Genomic DNA, 17,923 nt, shown 5'->3' on the forward strand with positions numbered 1-17,923 from the left:
CCCAGTATTATTTTATATCTTGTATTCTGTTTTCTTTTAAATGAATGTTTGTGTTTGACCTTGTTTTACGTTGTATTGCTTGTGTTTGGAAGGTCTGCCCCATGAGGTTATTGTGATGGGTTTTTTCATGCATGGCAGGATAAAATGCTTAGAAATATGTTTGTGATTGCTTCCTTCCTTCTTCATTCATCAGTATTTGCCATTTTCAGTCAATGCTGACAAAAGAAAGTCATTAAAATTACTTTTAAAGAGAAATCATTCCTGTTTCTTTTGCACATTTATAAAATTGTGCAGTCATACAAGTGATCCTTATATGAATAAGTATGTGGAAAAGGGTTATATTAATTCTTGGATGGTATCTAAAGTTCGTTTACCTAATACATCAACAATAAAACATAAAATGTGGAATATCTGTGTGAATCTCATTATTTCACACTTTTCCAGTAATTTCTACTCACCTAGTCAATACAAATAATGTTGCAGTCTGTATACTTTCATCATGTTTCATCCTAATTTTAGTTTAGTTCTGGAGCTTGTAATTTGCTTTTATGTGTTTTTAATCAGTGCATATGTTTCTGCTGAAAATTGTAATATTTATTTAAAATTGATTTGATGGTTTATGGTTGTGAAGTTTTTAGAATCTCTATACTCCCAGTCAGATTTGTTATATTTGACATTTTTGATAGGTGGTAACAGTAACTCCAAGTCCTGATGTTAGATAACAGTAGCATGTCACATTTGGCTGTATCATATTTTTTTCTTGCCGATCATTTTTATGAAGTTACTCATCATATCCTAATTATGGTAATATAATACTTTAAAAAAGAAGAAGAACCTGTGAGAGCTCTGTCAGTAAAGCAACTCAATGGACGACAGTGGCTCAATTCATAGCAAGGCCAAGGGGTTTCCTGTTCTCTGGAACTAAGTCTCAACCCACCCTGTCAATGGATACCAGAGATTTTTTCTCCTGGTCCAGCCTCCACCTGGAGCTGAGGGTAACAATGTGTGCATCTTTGTTATCATGCCCTCCCACCATATGCTTTCTTGATGTATTTACACCATTGAGTATGCTCCTGGGAAGACTTAATTGCTTGCAGTTCTTTGTAATTTTTTAAGTTTTATCATCTGAATTTTCCATGATACAGTAAACATGTGTGCCTAGGTCCAGTTTTCATCTTATATTTATGCGTTAATCTTGTGTCTTAATGGTAAGGTAGCTTAATTATAGCAATTCTATTGCTATGGGACAAAATTTGTTGGTCCATGGGAAAAGGGAAATAAAGTTCAGTAATAATATCTCTGTGACTTTTACTCTTTTTCCATTGTACAAAAAATCGTTCAGAATGCACATCATGATAGCAACTGTTTGAAACTGATTTATCTCCTTATGATCGGTTTGTAGAGAGTTTTGCATTTTTTGAAGCTGTGCGGGTATCAAGTAACTAATTTTTCCTGATTTCTGACTTTACCCCCTTTTCACATGCACAGATGAATTATTTGTAGATGTGCTGCTGGCTAATATTTGTAGATGTGCTTCTGGATAAGTTAAGATGAAAAATAATGATCCTCAAGTGTTATGCTTGTGTTAGAGCTAAAACCCCAAAATATAAACTGTCATGACTTACGAAACTTTTAAGAGACCTTGGAGCCTGGCAGATTCTTGAGACTGTCATAGGCAATATTTGAAGGATGTGCATGAATATGATACAAAACCAGGCTCAGCAACAGTCATGATATGAATATATATAACAAATTATTTAAAAATTTTTTGTTGCTGCTTTCTGTTTGAGTATATTACAGACAACCCATTTGTGGACAGGGTGAGGAACTGTATCAGTTGAGAATATTTGCAAGTGTATTTTTGTTATTGCTAGTGGGGTGGGACTAAGTCCCTTGTACTGCGGCCACTTCTGGCCTGTTCTACCAGCCCCAGATGCTAGGTGAGGGTGATTATGGAGAAATTGGTGGAATGAAGATTGGCAGGGGAAACCAAAGTACTCTGAGAAAACCTGCCCCAGCTCCACTTTGTCCACCACAAATCCCACTTGACCAGACCCGGGATTGAACCCGGGCTGCTGTGGTGGGAAGCCAGTGACTAACTGCTTGAGCTATGGCACGGCCCTTTCGCAAGGGTAAGTGGAAACAGTGTTAATAAACAGAAGCAAGTTACGAAGTTAAGAGAGNTGCAAGGGTAAGTAAGTATCTGGAAACAGTGTTAATAAACAGAAGCAAGTTACGAAGTTAAGAGAGGGATAAATTCTGGAAATTACTATTATTAGTCAGTTCAGAAACTGTTGCTGTCTAACGTGCTTTACAAAATGGCTAAAGGTGTGTAGAGTAATAAGTTGGGATGTTTACATTATCTGTTTGAAATGTTCTTCACGGAAGTCAAGCATGTTTGTAAATGAAAGTTCATGTTGCAAATGGTCATAATTGTTGCTGGGCTGATGGAGGTAACTTCTGCTCGAATTCAGTGCTTTAGATGTCTCACACTAATTATCTTCACTCCATAAACACATGTTTCCAAATAACCCCAAACAGTAAAATCTATTGGCTTTAAGTCTGATGATCTTGGTGCCCATTTCACCATTCCTCTTTGACAGTTATCTATCTGAGGAATGTCCATGTGGCTAGTGATGGATGAAAATTGCATAGTGCTGAGGTGTGCCATACCGCATACACCATTTCAAATAAGTTTGTCAAATGCAGTCATTAAGCAGTCTCCTAAGTAAAAAAGTAAAAGTATCCCTGTAACAGGCTGTGGAGGCCCATAGGATTGTGAGATGTTGAGCAGTCTCCTAGCATGTTTAAATACCTTTCTCCTGTTACATTGCCATTAAAAAAGGGTCCAATGACATGAGAATTCCATGTACCACACTGTGCCATCAGTCATTTAACTCCTTACTTTGAAGAGTACCAGAGTGGGTTCACTTGAGACTAGTAGCGAGTGTTCTGTTTGTTGACTTCCCCATTAATGTAATTGTTGGCTTCATTAGAAAATATCATACTTTGAAGGAAGTCAGGATTTTTTCAGTACAGGACATAAACTACTTGCACATTTTGAAGCATCTGTCTGTATCATATTGTGACAGATGGCGAAGTGTGGAGCACAAATTTCCATTGTTAATACCATGCATATTCAATTAAACTGATTCACTGGAACATTTATCTGTGGAAACTATAGCCACAGATGATAATTGTTTATATCTAAGGTTCTGCCCACTTTATTTGACATAATTCAGGATTATTGTCAACCATTCCTTGTTAGTGAAAGTAATAGATTTGCATGTTCTTTGAGGTAAACAGAGGTAAAGAAATTCCGTATATCTAAGAACCATGTCTGAAGACTTATGGCAGATTGGAGGCTAAGCATCATATTATTAACCTTGGCACTAGGTGAATGTGAGTTGCAGTTTCATGTTCCTGACAGTTTACCTGCAAGGAAAGAGCCTCCAGCACTAATTATGTAGGAGTATGGTTCTGTATTGGTGTGAAACTTGGTCCCTGACCTTAAGGGAGGAACATAGACTGAGGGTGTTTGAGAACAGGGTGTTGAGGAGAATATTTGGACCAAAGAGAGATGAAGTGACAGGAGGTTGGAAAACTGCATAATGAAGAGCTTCATAACTTGTACTCTTCTCCAAATATAATTAGAATGATCAAGTCAAGGAGGATGAGGTGGGCAGGGCATGTAGCATGAATGGGAGAGACGAGGAATGCATATAGGATATTGTTAGGAAAGCCAGAAGGAAAGAGACCACACCAAGGCATAGGTGGGTGGAATTGGATTGACCTGGCTCAAGATAGGGACCAGTGGAGGGCTCTTGTGAACACGGTAATGAACCTTCGGGTTTCATAAAATGCAGGGAAATTCTTGAGTAGCTGCAGAAGGGCTCACCTCCACGAGTAAGTAAATAAGGCTGGGTGGGCACGAGCAGATCTGGACCAGGTCATTAAAAGAAGAAGCATTGTCCCTGCCAGGAATTGAACTTTAGTTGTCCAGCCACTTTATTGACTGAGCTATCCCAATAAAATGATATCTGGTCTGCCATGTATCAGTTATACTCTTCGCATTTATCTGTTACACATTTGTTCTGATGCCTCATAGGTTAAAAATAGGAACGGTTTTGATGTTAAATGGCAGAGGCATAAAGTATTATCCTGTTATTCAGTGCTGACACAAGCCTAAATTTTGCCCAGAAGGAACCTCCCCTCATTGAAACAGTTCACCTTTTTCCTTTCCTGCATTTCATCACAATTAATAATACAAGATTTGTAGACTCTTACCAGGATTGTTATTGGTGTTGTAATTCTTAAGCTGCTTTTATTTACGTTGTTACATAACATGTTTGGAGGACCATCAATTGATTGTCATGATATGAACAAAAGAGAAGTAGAAATTATTTTCATCGAACAAAATAAAGGTGTTGTAAAATGTGCTACCCCAGGCAGCCACTTGGCTTATCTCCATTGTTGCACTGGACCTGCTGTTTTTTTGTAGGATTTTTAATTTAGCATAATTTCATGCAGATAGTATGGTGTGTGTTTTTGACATCAATAACCTCACATCACAACATGTCACATCCTCAGTCTTTAAGTTCATTAAAACTATTGCAACATTCTCAAATCCATTAAGCATTTTGTGACATCAATTTGTAAGCATACCTTCTTTAAGTCCCCCATCCCAATAACTGATTTTAGGTAGATGTGTTCTGATTTGTTTTTCAAGGGAGGGGGGGAAACGAGTAATTTTGTTTTTGTAGCTATAATACAACTCCATCCTCAGTCAGCACTAGTGCTGCCTGCTTCAGTAGTAGTATTTCTGTGCAAAAGTTCTGCCATTATCCTGAACCACTTCAGCCTTCTCACATCACATCCAAGATATAATTTTAACATTATCACTCTGTCTGTAGTTTTGTATTCTGTTTGTGTTAGATATCCCCTTATAAATGTTTGTACAGATTGTGTTTTTCATATTGATACTAGTGCTAGCCTCTAACAGCGTCCAGAATATAGTGTAGACTGTTGGGAGCAGTAGGAATTAAGCAAATAGCATAAATAAAATAACAGTACTTAAAAGGTAACTGATTTCAGTAAGGAGTTCAATATATTATCTTGCAAGTTTGTTAATATATTGACCTGTTAACAATCATGAGAGGTTGTGAAATTATGCAAAGTTTTGTCAAACTAAGAATTAATTTGCCATCCCAAAGATTTTAAAAAGAAAACCTTTCGGTGAATTTGCATAAGAGTTTAGCACTTCCGTTGACAAATTACTGTAATCATTTGAAGAATTAATTTGTTCTAAATAATATAAAAAAATTCATTTCCTGCTTTGCTGGAAACATGCTGCATCCCAATTATAGGGACCAACTGGTTAATGCAGAGTATGGAAACAATTACTGTTCATTGTGAGAATTAGATGAAACATATAATACATTATGTGCACAGTGCCAAAGTCTTTAATATTAAAGCAGGTAGTATGTGTAATGACCACTAAGTTTTAAAGAGTTTAACCATCTGTACTGAATTCCATGACTGTTTTTTAGCACTGGAGGTAGGAAACAACTTGTGAGTGTTGTACGCTAATATCAGAAAGATGTATGCTTGGAATAGCGTATACATTGCTAATTTTATTTTGATATGTAAGTAGTTTTTGCATAACATCTCTCATCCCATTGAGAAGAGTATACATACGACAATGTGAATAATTGCTGTGAACTTATATTTGCCAGTGCATAAAGTCAGCTCACCTCAAGTGAGTGGCCATCTGTAGTTTTATCAGACTTTGATGCATTGTGATGTGTCATTCACATTTTAGTCAACAGTAATGATAAGTGAAACAAGTTTATGTGATGGAATTTTAAATACATGGATGTTTGATTGTGACAGCTACTTAATGTAAGCAAGGGAATTGTAGATATTATTGCTACTAGTCCAATAGGAGTGTATATTTCTGTCCATTGATTTATAACTGCTCAGTATGATACTCTGTGAGAAATTCTTTGCTTAGATGAAGGTTGTCAGGTAGCTGAAGTATATGTGTACATGATAAATATAGCTTTTGGGGAAGAAACATGAATTTGTGTCCAGGTAATTTGCATTTTAATTAAATTGTATGAGGGATAAATTGTACACATTAACATTCATGGAGGTTTGGGTAATTCTGTATTAGTGTTTATGCTCTTAATGTTTGTTTTCATTCCCATATTGCAGTGCTACACTTTTGTCCATAAATCGTGTCCTGTAAAATTACTCCATGCAGCTCATATGCCAAAATAAATGCATTCTTTGTCTTAACATTATGTCATATGATTAGTTGATTTATTGAATTATACCATTTAGCAAAATTCTGGTTAGTCATGTAGGGGGCACACGGTAGTGTAGTTGGTTGAGGCACTGTGCTACAAACCGGGAGGTCACAGGTTCAAGTCCCAATTAGGTCATTGGATTTTTTTATCAATTGACCAAATCCTTCTGGCCGCACTATGGCCCTGGGGTCAACTCAGCCTCTAACAGAAATAAGTACCAGGAATTAATTAAATAATTTTCCTGGGGAGTAAAGTGCAGCGGGCCCATAAGGCTGATTGTCTATAAAATGTGGGACCCTCAGCATCTCCCAGCCCTGTGGACCTTCATGGCCTGTTACAGGGATAGCTTTACTTTTTACTTTACTTCTAGTTAGGCATGTAGAGAACAATTTGCATTGTGATAAAATATTGGCCAAGTCAGTTTTGACAAACGTTTTCAGAAAAAATCACTGTTAAGCCAGTTTCAACAAAAACTTTTGATTAAATTGCTCTTTATACTTACAGAATGTCTATAATAGGAACCATTTGGCTGATAGAGGTAGAGGTAGAGGGTTCAAACATCATATACACCCTTTCATTGCATCTTCAGTTGGGGTTGTTCAGTGCATCATTAATCACTTCATTAACAGGAATGTTTAAATGGAACATGGCTCATATCTCAAGAAAGTAGAAGGGGTACTGCTTAAATTATGCGGAGTGTCCAGAAAATCAGTTTGGAGATTAGGATATTTTGTTAACCGGGTTAGATAAACAAAGCATAAATGTTGGTTAGCCTTTAAAGTTTTTATTAGTTCTGTATGCTCCTTTTGTGGCATGACAGATTTCTAGCCAACAACTGATTCAGCCCATACACACCTCTGGAGTTGCTTCAGCAGCTGCAGTGGTCCACTACTTGAATTCATGTAAGTTGGCCATGTGACATGTAGTCTTAATATATGGAACCTTTGACATAATGCCATAAAAATGTTGTGGGACATAAAATCTGATGATTTCAGAGGTGAAGTGATCAGGCCTCACTCTTTTATGCATTGCCCATTAAGCGCGTCATGAAAAGTGTTGCTATAATGAGATGATTGCCCATCTTAATAATGAACAGTTTTTAACTTTATCTTCTTCCAGCTTTGGAAAGATGAAAATTTCTGCCATATCAAGATAGGTACGAGGCGAGGTCCAGTCACTTGGCTTTTGAGATCACTAAATTTCATGCCCCGTGACTTTCTCTTGTGATTTTATGTCAGCAATGCTGTTCATGGGTGTTGTGGACAAGTGGCCAACTCAAATTAACTCAAACAGATCACTGCAGTTGTTGAAACAGGAAAGATACTGAGGCATGTATAAACTTAAATCAAGTACTGGCTAGACATCTGTCATGCAATGAAAGGACATGTGGAAATTTATTGACAAACTTTTAGTTAGTTTCATTTTAGTGTTTGTTGTTTTTAATATGAATAATAATTAAGAAAATATAGCTTACTCTGTATGAAGTTGTGGCAATACCAACTCGGTTGTATGAGTCAGAATGCTGGACTTTACTGTAGAGACAGAAGAAGCAGATGTTTTTCTGAGACCAGAGGCTGAATACTAACCACTTGATCGTTACCGAAGTCCATAGATATGAAACAATTTAAAAGTAGATGATACACAAATAAGAGAGTATTAGGTAGGCAGTATGAACATCCAGCTCTGTGATATTGTGCAATGGAGCAACCAGTTTTCACATTTCTACAGTTGGAGGTTACATGTGTTAAAATGAGACGAGTTTTACAATTTCTGTGGTTATGTTCTAAAAATGTTTAAGCAAAATCTTGAGATGTAGGATTTGAAGTTCTCGCAGTGGTAGTTATGAAGACTCCTTAAATTTAACATCTTCCAGTCCAGTGAACGTCAACCAGTGTTCCAAAGGAATGTGTCATCTGCAGCTCCAGGGTTTAAGAGTAAGCCAAGCAAGCTTTTGTTGTTGCTTGCATCATGTTTGTTTTATGCTTAGTATACCCTTAAACCCTGAAGATGGACGGAACTTGTTCCTCTGAAATTCTGGTTGACTTTCAGCAGACTACCCAGCATTATACCGTAAAGATGGAATTTTTGAAATCTTAGGAATCTGACGCTAGAACAACCCAGATGATGATGATGATGATGATGATGTGTTATGACTTCAGGATTTTTGGGCATCATTTACATGCCACCATCAGGAAGAAATGAGTATGTTATTGTTATATGGATATTGAAATGGAGTTAAATGTTTCTATTGAAGATTGTAACTGAATCAAATGAGAACATTTAAAGTACATGTAAATCCAGTTATTATCTGTGGAATCAAGAGGAAAAAGCTGCATTTGGTGGTATGTTTTTTCCATCTTTCAATCAGTCAGTTAAACAGGAATATGAATTATGACATTCCTTTATTTGTGCGAGGTTGCAGAATTTACATCGCCATACAAGTGTAACAAATCTGTTTCTGTTCCCCAGTTCTTGATAAAGAAGACACCAAGAGAGAATCAAATTTTTAATTAGGAGATTAGTATCACAATACAAAACCTGGCAACCTTAAATATTGTGATCAAATTATAACTTTACAAATTTATATGTCCAGTGTCATGTTGTGAACATATTTGTATTGTCACGTGGAACTAGAATCTAGTTTTTGGGTTGGCTGGCAACTGCTGTGGGTCAAATTACATTTATTGTGCCAAATATATAAATGTTTCCCAGTGTCGATGTAAGAAGGAAGCTCAAGTAATATGTAAGTACATGGTTATGACTTTGGTCATTGGTTTCCATTCTTTTTAGACAGCATAAGGAAATTCAGAAACATGTTTGACATGATGAATAACACTGAATTATAAGTGGTACCAGAAATTGGAGGTATAGCACTTAAACACAAGCTTTATTAATTCCAAATTTTCAGAGGAATGTTGCATATATCCTTCTGGCTGCTGTAACATACTGTTTGAGAAAATGTGGCTGATTATTTGGATGCAGTCTCACATACTGAAGTAAGAAAGATTAGAAATGTATGTCATATATATTATTTTATTTCAAAATAAAAATCCTGAAACATATATTACTATATTGTAACCCATCCATATGCAGTATTGGCTTTCAGATGTTAGCTGCATTGTGTGTTGTTCCATCTTTTTAGAAAACGTTGTACTACCATCATCAGGGTGAATGAATGGGAAGATGGTTGCAGTCTGATCTGTATGTCTTGCAGTGGGGATAACAGTAGGATTGTGGAGTGTGCAGCCCCTTCCCATTGGATAGCCACACCCTCACCCATACTTCCATTGCAAGATTGTGTATCAGGCAACATCCTTCCACATCATTTGCCTCAAAGACTGTGGTTGTAATGTTTGCTAAAATATTGGAACAACTTAAACATATGATGTGGCTAAACCTCAAAAGAAAATATTACACATTAGATAACAGGTTGCAAGAACCAGAAGATGGGAATATCCCTTCTTTGATTTGTGGGGTGAAGACTGGAGACCACTGGCCTAGATATTTGCAGATTATACTGTAGTATTGTTTATATAAGTAAATTGTTCACTGTTTCTTTGACTGGAGCTGCAAGAGAGATCTCTATTTTACTGCATGCTAGTTATGGCTGTAGAATTGGTCTGTTCTATATTTACATTGTCAGCATGCTTACTGTCCTCCAGTGAAGAGAGGGTGAAGCAAGTGGTGGATAGAACTAGTTGATCTTGATCATTTTACTGTTTATTTTGGGACATTTAAGCTTCAGTGTACCAACAGCAGTAGTAAGGGTTGTCCAAAAACCATGCTGATGTTTTCAGCTTGCACAGTACATATGGGTGGTCTTTTGTAAATTCCTTGCCTTCTCTTCATTAGAGGATAGTAGATGAGCATCAGTGTATTTATGAAGTGTCTGCTGGGAAGCAATAGGGAAGACTTACTTTATGTACTATGAAACTGTTGGAGAGGCTAAGGAAAGCTACAAAAATCACAGTTGGGCTACATGACTTAAGGGTAAGGCACAGGAACATTTTGTTTATTTCATTGTTTCATAACATATATCAAATGCTGGAATCAGTATATTGTCAGATGGGGTATGGTAGGGTGATTGAGAAGGATTTGTGTGTTCAAGAAAGAATACAAGTGAACAGATTACTTGAAATGTTAGTTCGTTGAACATATGAAGGACCTGTCTCATATATAGAACCTTTGAATGAGCTCTAGAATTGTACTTAAAAAGTACAGGGTTCTAGAGATTACCACTTAATTCAGGAAAGGAAATACACATACACACATGCATGCAAGCTCACACACACAGTTTTAAATTTGGGTCTGAATAAAATTATAGAATGTTGGTTAATATTATTTGTTGTCTTTCATTTGAAGATGCTAAGATAATGGTGCTTTTTGATCATGTTGATGGTAGTGGTCAATATGTTCATGGAACAGTTCGTATGAATTTGTAAGAAATGAAAATCGAACATTTATGGTCAGATTTAAGTTTCTAATACACCTTTTGTCAAAAGTAACTGTAACATATATGGAAAGCAACCAGTCAGTGTACCTTAAAGGTAAACTATAGGATGGGTGTCATTGATGTGGATGACATGGCAGAGTAGATGCATGCCATGAACTGCAATACCTTGACTGCCAAATCAGTAAAAAGGAGAGAAAAGAAAATGAACACCAAAATGTAATTTGACAGTCCGTCCAATTGTTATGTGTCATTATTATTGCAAAAGTTTGTGTGGAACTGAAATTATTGTGCTAGTTGGCCCGTATGGTTAACACTTCTGCCTTGTATTTGGGTGGTGCCCACTTCAGATCTCAGATGAGACACTGACATACCTGACTGAGTTTTATCATTTTTTCCTCAGTTACTCCAGGCAAATACAAAAATAGTGTCTTTCTTCCATATTCTTTCACTTCATTAATCACTACCATCAAGTCACTTGATGCCATATATTTTCAGTTACTGAAAGCATTGGTAAATAAAGTACAACTGATATTAAAAACAAAAATCTCTGTTGTGAGTGCAGTCTAGGAAAATGAAAGTAGATATCATCAGAGGCTAAAATTGAGGCAAAGGGAAATTTTGACATTGTATATGTAGTTAATCAAGACATTTGCCATATTGTCATTACTTAAGATTGGTCCTTAATCTGTTCATAATATTGAGCTTATGTATAATTAATAAGAGCACCAAAATATAACTATTAATGGTGCTAATTTAGATACATTGCTGGATATAATATATTTTTTTACCTATTGGTGATATATATGTATATTTTATTTAAAAAGTAGTTGGGTTAACATTTCTTTTTGTTGCTGCCATCTGCAATGTTATGTGTGAGGTTATAATTGAGCTTTCAGAAACTAAACTTGGGGACATCCCGGGATGTGATGGGAGGTGAATTTTTAAGCAGTGTAAAAATATTTCACTAGTTTCATGTTAAGGTGTATATTAACGTCTAGGCATCAATATACTACTAGCATTTAGTAAATTTTATATTGATGTTGATGCTTATCATCAGATTAATCTGCAAAAGAAAAATGTGTGTGTCTTCTTTTAAATTTCAACTTAATTTTTCATGACACATTATTTCTAGTCTGTGTAATGTTGTTAAGAAAGAAGTTTATACATCTCTCAAGAATTACATGGTGGTGTACCTAAATGGCTTTACAGAATTCCTATTTCTTTAAATTGATTAAACAGTGAGTTTTCTGGGTAGCATGGCCATGAAGTGAACTGCATTATGGGTGAGCCTACTCATCTTGTCTAAGGTCTGTGTTGTTTTAACTCCCACTGCTGTACCTGACCTGTGCATAGCAGCTATTCCTTCAGTCACATTATTTTCTGTATTGAATTGTTGTATGCGAAATACACATTACATGTGCAATACCTGTGTGGGAAATGGTTCTGCAAGAAAACGGTGAGAATATTCAATAGTAAATTTCACAATTTTAACAGTTCCACATAGAGTAATTATTTGTAAAATTATAAATACATTAAGGCACGCAGGCCCATTACTTGGCAAAAAATCAAAACATCTTAACTAGAAAGGAACTGGATGGAAGCAGTGCTGCTTTTGGACATACTCCCCAAAAGATCCTCAGATGTGCTACATATGAGATGGGGTTTCAGAATTGTTGGCATGAACTGCAACAGAAGGCATTTAAAACAGCAGCAAGCATACAGAGTTCAGCCATATGCTTCTGCCAACACAGTGAATTTCTGTAATTGGATTTGCAATCCATTCATTATGGTGAGATCAGTGCTCATCTTATTTAATTTTCTGATGATGATCGATTTCACTTACATGGGGTGTAAATTTGCAGAATGATAGATGTTGAAGCTCACATAACCTTACACTAGTATGCAGGGTTCCACTATGTGATTCTAAATATTTTTTTATTGCTAGTGGGGTGGGACTAAATCCCCTGCACTGCGGCCACTTCTGGCCTATTGTACCAGCCCCAGATGATAGGTGAGGGTGATTGTGGAGCAATTGATGGAATGAACATTGGCAGGGGAAACCGAAGTACTCAGAGAAAACCTGCCCCAGCGCCACTTTGTCCACCACAAATCCCACTTGACCAGACCCAGGATCGAACCCGGTGGGAAGCCAGTGACTAACTGCTTGAGCTGTGGCGTGGCCCCTGATTCTAAAATTGGTGTAGGGTGTGACTGAATAATTTGACCTATTTTCTGTGAGAACACAGTGAATTCTGAAAGGTACTATATTTGGAATGTCAGATGAACACTGCCACTTTTTCTTCCAACAAGATGTATATGTGCTCTAGGTGTATCAGTTCCATTAGCAAGTTGAATCTCGATGGGCCTGACTGAACAGCAGGAACATCCGACTCTTTTGCCTGAGAGATTTATTAAACTATGGCCATGCTTGCAGTAGAACTCACTGTACTTCTGCAAGTCTAATAGAATATGAATGTTTTCATATTACTCTATTTTTCTGATATCCAATATCTGTACCTTTCAACCATTGATATGCAGACCTTTGAGGGACATTTACCTCTGTTTTAATTATTTCTGCACTATTTTATATCCAGAAGCTGAGATAGTGCAGTCAGTATAGTGACTGGCTACAGGCTGGATGATCGAGGGGTCAGAGTTTGAGTCCCCATAGGGTCAAGAATTTTCTCTTCTCCATGTTGTCCAGACCTGCTCTGGGGTCCACCCAACTTCCTACTGAAGGGTACTGGGGGCTCTTTCTCTGGGTTAAAGCGGCCGAGTCATCAAGCTGACAAATCAACTCCAGCTGTTGCCAAGGTCAAGAAAATGTGGATCAGTACATCCACTCACCCATACGCCTTCATGGCATAGTGCTTAATTAGTTAAGTGCAGGGACAGCTTTACCTTCCCTTAGTGTTTTATATCCTCGTGTCATTTTTGTCTGGTTGAGCCACTTCATTCTGTTTCCACATTGTATTGTAACTTTCTGCATTAATTTGAATTAACCTTGTCCATCTGACTGTTCATTCCTAATTTTGTGTCTATTACTAAATATGTTTGTTTTCAGATATGCAGTGTGTCTCCATACCAGTTTATAGCAATAAAGTTTCTGTATTGGTGAATTTATTTTAAGTGGTTGAGCTCTCCAGTTATTAAATGTTTATGTGTAATGTGTATCATATCTTCATCACTATCAAATAAAACATGAGTCCTAAGAGTAATATAACTTACATTGTATGTTATGTTGGATAATAATTTGAGTTTACACATAAGATTTGTGTGTGTGCATGCAAGGACAGACCTATACCCTTATTTCCCCATGTCCTATGCCTGGATATTCACACTTTTTACACTCAGAGAAAATGTTTACATAATTTGAGGTTAAAAAGCATTGACCCAAAGGATGAAAACAATGATTTAGATGACATCTTAGACACAATTTAGCATGAATGAAAGTTAATATGGATTGTTAATTGTTTTTATGAACAGAAGTTTAAGATCTGTAAATCTGAAACCTAGTGAATGACTTATTTTGTGGAATAAGAATTTACAGAAAATTAAAATAATCATGATATAAACTCAAGTAATACAGAAAAGTATGCTGTATAATTACAGATGTATGAAAAAGGGAAGGATACTTGTCAATGTAAGAAAACCAGAGAAGTATTGAAATGATACAACATTAGATATGTCAACCACATTATGATCTATGCAAATAAATTTAAATTACCGATTATGTTGAATGGATAATCAGTATGAAATGTGTGAGATCTGAGGTTCTCACTGAAGGTCTATGAAGATTACTGTCTTTTGAAATGTGAAAGCATATAGTTTGGCAGATAGGAACTATCACTTCAGAGGAAAGTGTTATCTCCATCTTCAGAAGTAGAAAAGTGAGAGTCAGTCTTTCACCCAGAAGATGGGGGCTGCACCTACCCTGAATGTGGTGGCAGCACATTCATTTGAAACGTTGGTACCTTTCTACCAATCTACATGGGATCACATCCCAGAACACAGTAATCTCGGTATGAAATTTGCAGATTAACTCTCTTAACTTTCATATAAAAATTAAATTCTGTGTGTAAGGTTTACTAATTGCTTATTGTTCTGAATTTATTTGCAACATAATGAGCAGTGACTGAAATTTTTATATTTGCTTTTGTCTTCCCTCCCCACCATGAGAACTTCCCTTCCATTTCTGTGTGATGTTAATAAAATGCATGTACAATATAAGATGCTCACCTGAAAGATAAATGTGCTGCTGGCAACACCAGGTAAGTAGTTGCTGTATGACCATAGAGAGAACAATGCAAAGGGTTTCTATTCATGTGACACTGACCCTTTACTTAAATAGAACTTCATTATTGATTGCTGTAAAAAAAAGTAAAAAAATAAAAGGAAAAGAAAGAAAAGTAAAGCTATCCCTTTACCAGGCCGTGAAGGCCTTAGGGTTGTGAGACACTGAGGGTCCCACACTATCTAGACAATCGGCTCAAAGATGGCGGTAAGGTTGTCAGCCTTACGTGCCGGCTGCACTTTAGTCCCCAGGAAAATTATTTAATTAATTCCTAGTACTCATTTCTGTTAGAGGCTGAGTAAACCCCAGGGCCTAGTGTGGCTGGAAGGATTAGGTCAACTGAAAAAAATCCAATGACCTCATCGGGACTTGAACCCACGAAAAAAGGCAACATATTTTCCATATTTTATGAGACCTGCTAGATTTTACCCCCTTCCACTTTAAAGCATGGCTTATGTAACACATTAACAAGTTTCCTGAAGCAGCATTCTGAGGTTCTGAAGAAAATAATTTGCTATTCACCTACAGTGCACCACACCACTGCTCTTACACTCTATAATGGCTCATGTTGAATGGCATGAGGATTTCTCCTTCTAATTACATACTGTGTATTGAAATACATAGTTTGGGTGACACCACACTAGCAAAGGATGATTCTTTTTTTTTGGGGGGGGGAAAACAGCCTAACATTTTATACTTCTGAACATTGAAGAAGAAGAAAAAATGTATACAAAATGCAGATGTATGTATAATCCTGCACCATACTAAATTTAAAATTCTTAGTTACATTGGTTCATTAGTTATGTCATGAAGCCAAAAAATGAATGTGTATCTTATACAATTACACTGTTGTTGATTTTCCTTTTATTATAAAAATGAATTTAAAACTTTCATATTTAATTTCAAATATATTATGATACAAAATTGCAGTATGGAGTTCCCTCCCACCTTAAAAGTTCAGATGGCTACCTTCTTTAAATCTTTGGAGATAATGGTTAAATATATGGTGTCATTGTGACATGCAGTGGTGTCACTTTCTTGTAAGTTCCATGTCAGCTGTTCGGTGCTTCTTAGTTGACAGCAGGAATAATATATAGGGCTCAAGCACAACATGCATTATGCCATAAAGGTGACTTATTCCCTTTCGGACAGTTGCCCAAAATTCAGAAGGGAAATGTGTGAGTACATAATGCTGTATCTTGTTGCTGTGTCACCTAAAGCATGTATTCTGCTCTTTGACCAGTGGGATCATTGGTTCTAATTCCACTCAGGTCATGGATTTAAGTTTGCATTCTGTCCACGTTTGTTCTTTGTAGGTAGAGGCCTTGTGGGCAAATCCCCCCTCCAAGGAGTACTACTAAATATCTATAAACACGATTCCAAAACAGAAGACATTGGATCGTATTTGTTTGTAATACCACATAAGAAAAAGTGACGTTTGTTATGCAAAAGGGAAAATATAAAGAAGCCCCCTGCCATGCCTGTCTCAGTCTGTTTTCTGTCAAGATAAAAGAAATCTGCTCTAGTGTCATCTCTCAGCATTTACAGTTGTTTATGGGTTTTTAACAACCTGAATTATAAGTTACTATAGAATAAAGCACCAGAGAGATTTTTTTCCCAAAAGGACTGAAGCAATAAAATTTGGAGAAGAGTAAAAGTGAAATATGGTTTATTTTGCTGAATGGTCAGTGTGGAAAGGGTTAAATACCTCACATTGAATGTGTTAAAATGTTATTCACTCAGTTTTTCAGAATAGTGGATCTTAAGACAGGATGTTAATGTTATTTACATGTAAGATGTTTCTTTGACATGGCATATCATCTTCAGAGCTTGCAGTTAGAGCATGATTTCAGTTTTGAAAGCTGAATCAGGATAGTTGAGTTAGTAAAGAAACCGATTATAAAGTGGACGACCAAGGCTCAGTTCCTGGTAGGGTCAGGATTTTTTTTCTTTGCTACCATGCCCAGGTCTTTCAGGAACCCACTTACCCACCAATCTAATATATGTTTTCAGAATTTTACTGTAAGATGGAATTTGTGTTAGCAAGGACAGATTTTTTTTTTATTGAGATTAATTATATCTTTGAAGTATTTTGATGACTGATCTGAATATAAAGTTCTATGTAGCTCTTCTTATTGACAAATGGGGTTACTTTTGTTTTTTTTCTATAGAGCAGGAGCAGGCGTCAAGAAGGGTAAAGGGCAAGTCTTTTACAAGTTGGGATCACAGTTTCCAGTCATTGCAGTTGTGGGATTGGGAAAAGAAGGAGCTGGTTACAACGAAGAAGAGGATATTGATGAGGGGCAGGAAAATGTCCGAATTGGAGCAGCAGGTATGTTGTCAGTCACATATAGAAAGTTACTGCATTATTTTGTCTTGGTTATCTCCAAGCAAGGGAGCCAGAATATCTCAGTCAGTATAGTGACAAGCTACAGGCCGGACGATCAGGGTTCGATTCCCAACAGGTACTAGAGATTCTCTTCTCCACGGTATCCAGAGCATCTCTGGAGCCCACCCAGCCTCCTACATAATGGGTAGCGAGGGCTTTTTCCCCAGGGGTAAAGCAGCTTGGGCGCGAAGCTGACCACTCATCTCCGTCTAATGGTCAAGAATGGTGGACCTATACCAACATTCTCCTATATGCCTTCATGGTGTTGCGCTTGATTAATTAAGCACAGGGATATATTTGCTTTTACCTTATCTCCCAGTGCCTCAGGTAGGTCAAGACTACTTCCTCTTCAATTTGTAGGCTGCAGTGCTCATTCCACTATGCAGAAGAATGTTGGTTATTACTTTTTTTTTTTTTTTTTTTTTTAAGAAGGGAAACTCTTGAGTTACACTCAAAGAGTATGGATGTGAGGATGA

General features: G+C 36.8%; 1 protein-coding gene across 1 annotated transcript in view; it reads left to right on the plus strand.

The window, feature by feature from the left end:
• Nucleotides 1–17,923, plus strand: part of LOC111872868 (E3 ubiquitin-protein ligase COP1) — a 163,498-nt gene that overhangs the window by 135,429 nt on the left and 10,146 nt on the right. Inside the window, exon 3 of the mRNA XM_023867104.2 lies at nt 17,230–17,390. Coding sequence (XP_023722872.1) covers nt 17,230–17,390 — 161 coding nt within the window. The remainder of the gene's footprint in view (nt 1–17,229; nt 17,391–17,923) is intronic.

This window comes from Cryptotermes secundus, unplaced genomic scaffold (assembly GCF_002891405.2).
Source record: "Cryptotermes secundus unplaced genomic scaffold, Csec_1.0 scaffold371, whole genome shotgun sequence".
NCBI classification, from domain to species: domain Eukaryota; kingdom Metazoa; phylum Arthropoda; class Insecta; order Blattodea; family Kalotermitidae; genus Cryptotermes; species Cryptotermes secundus.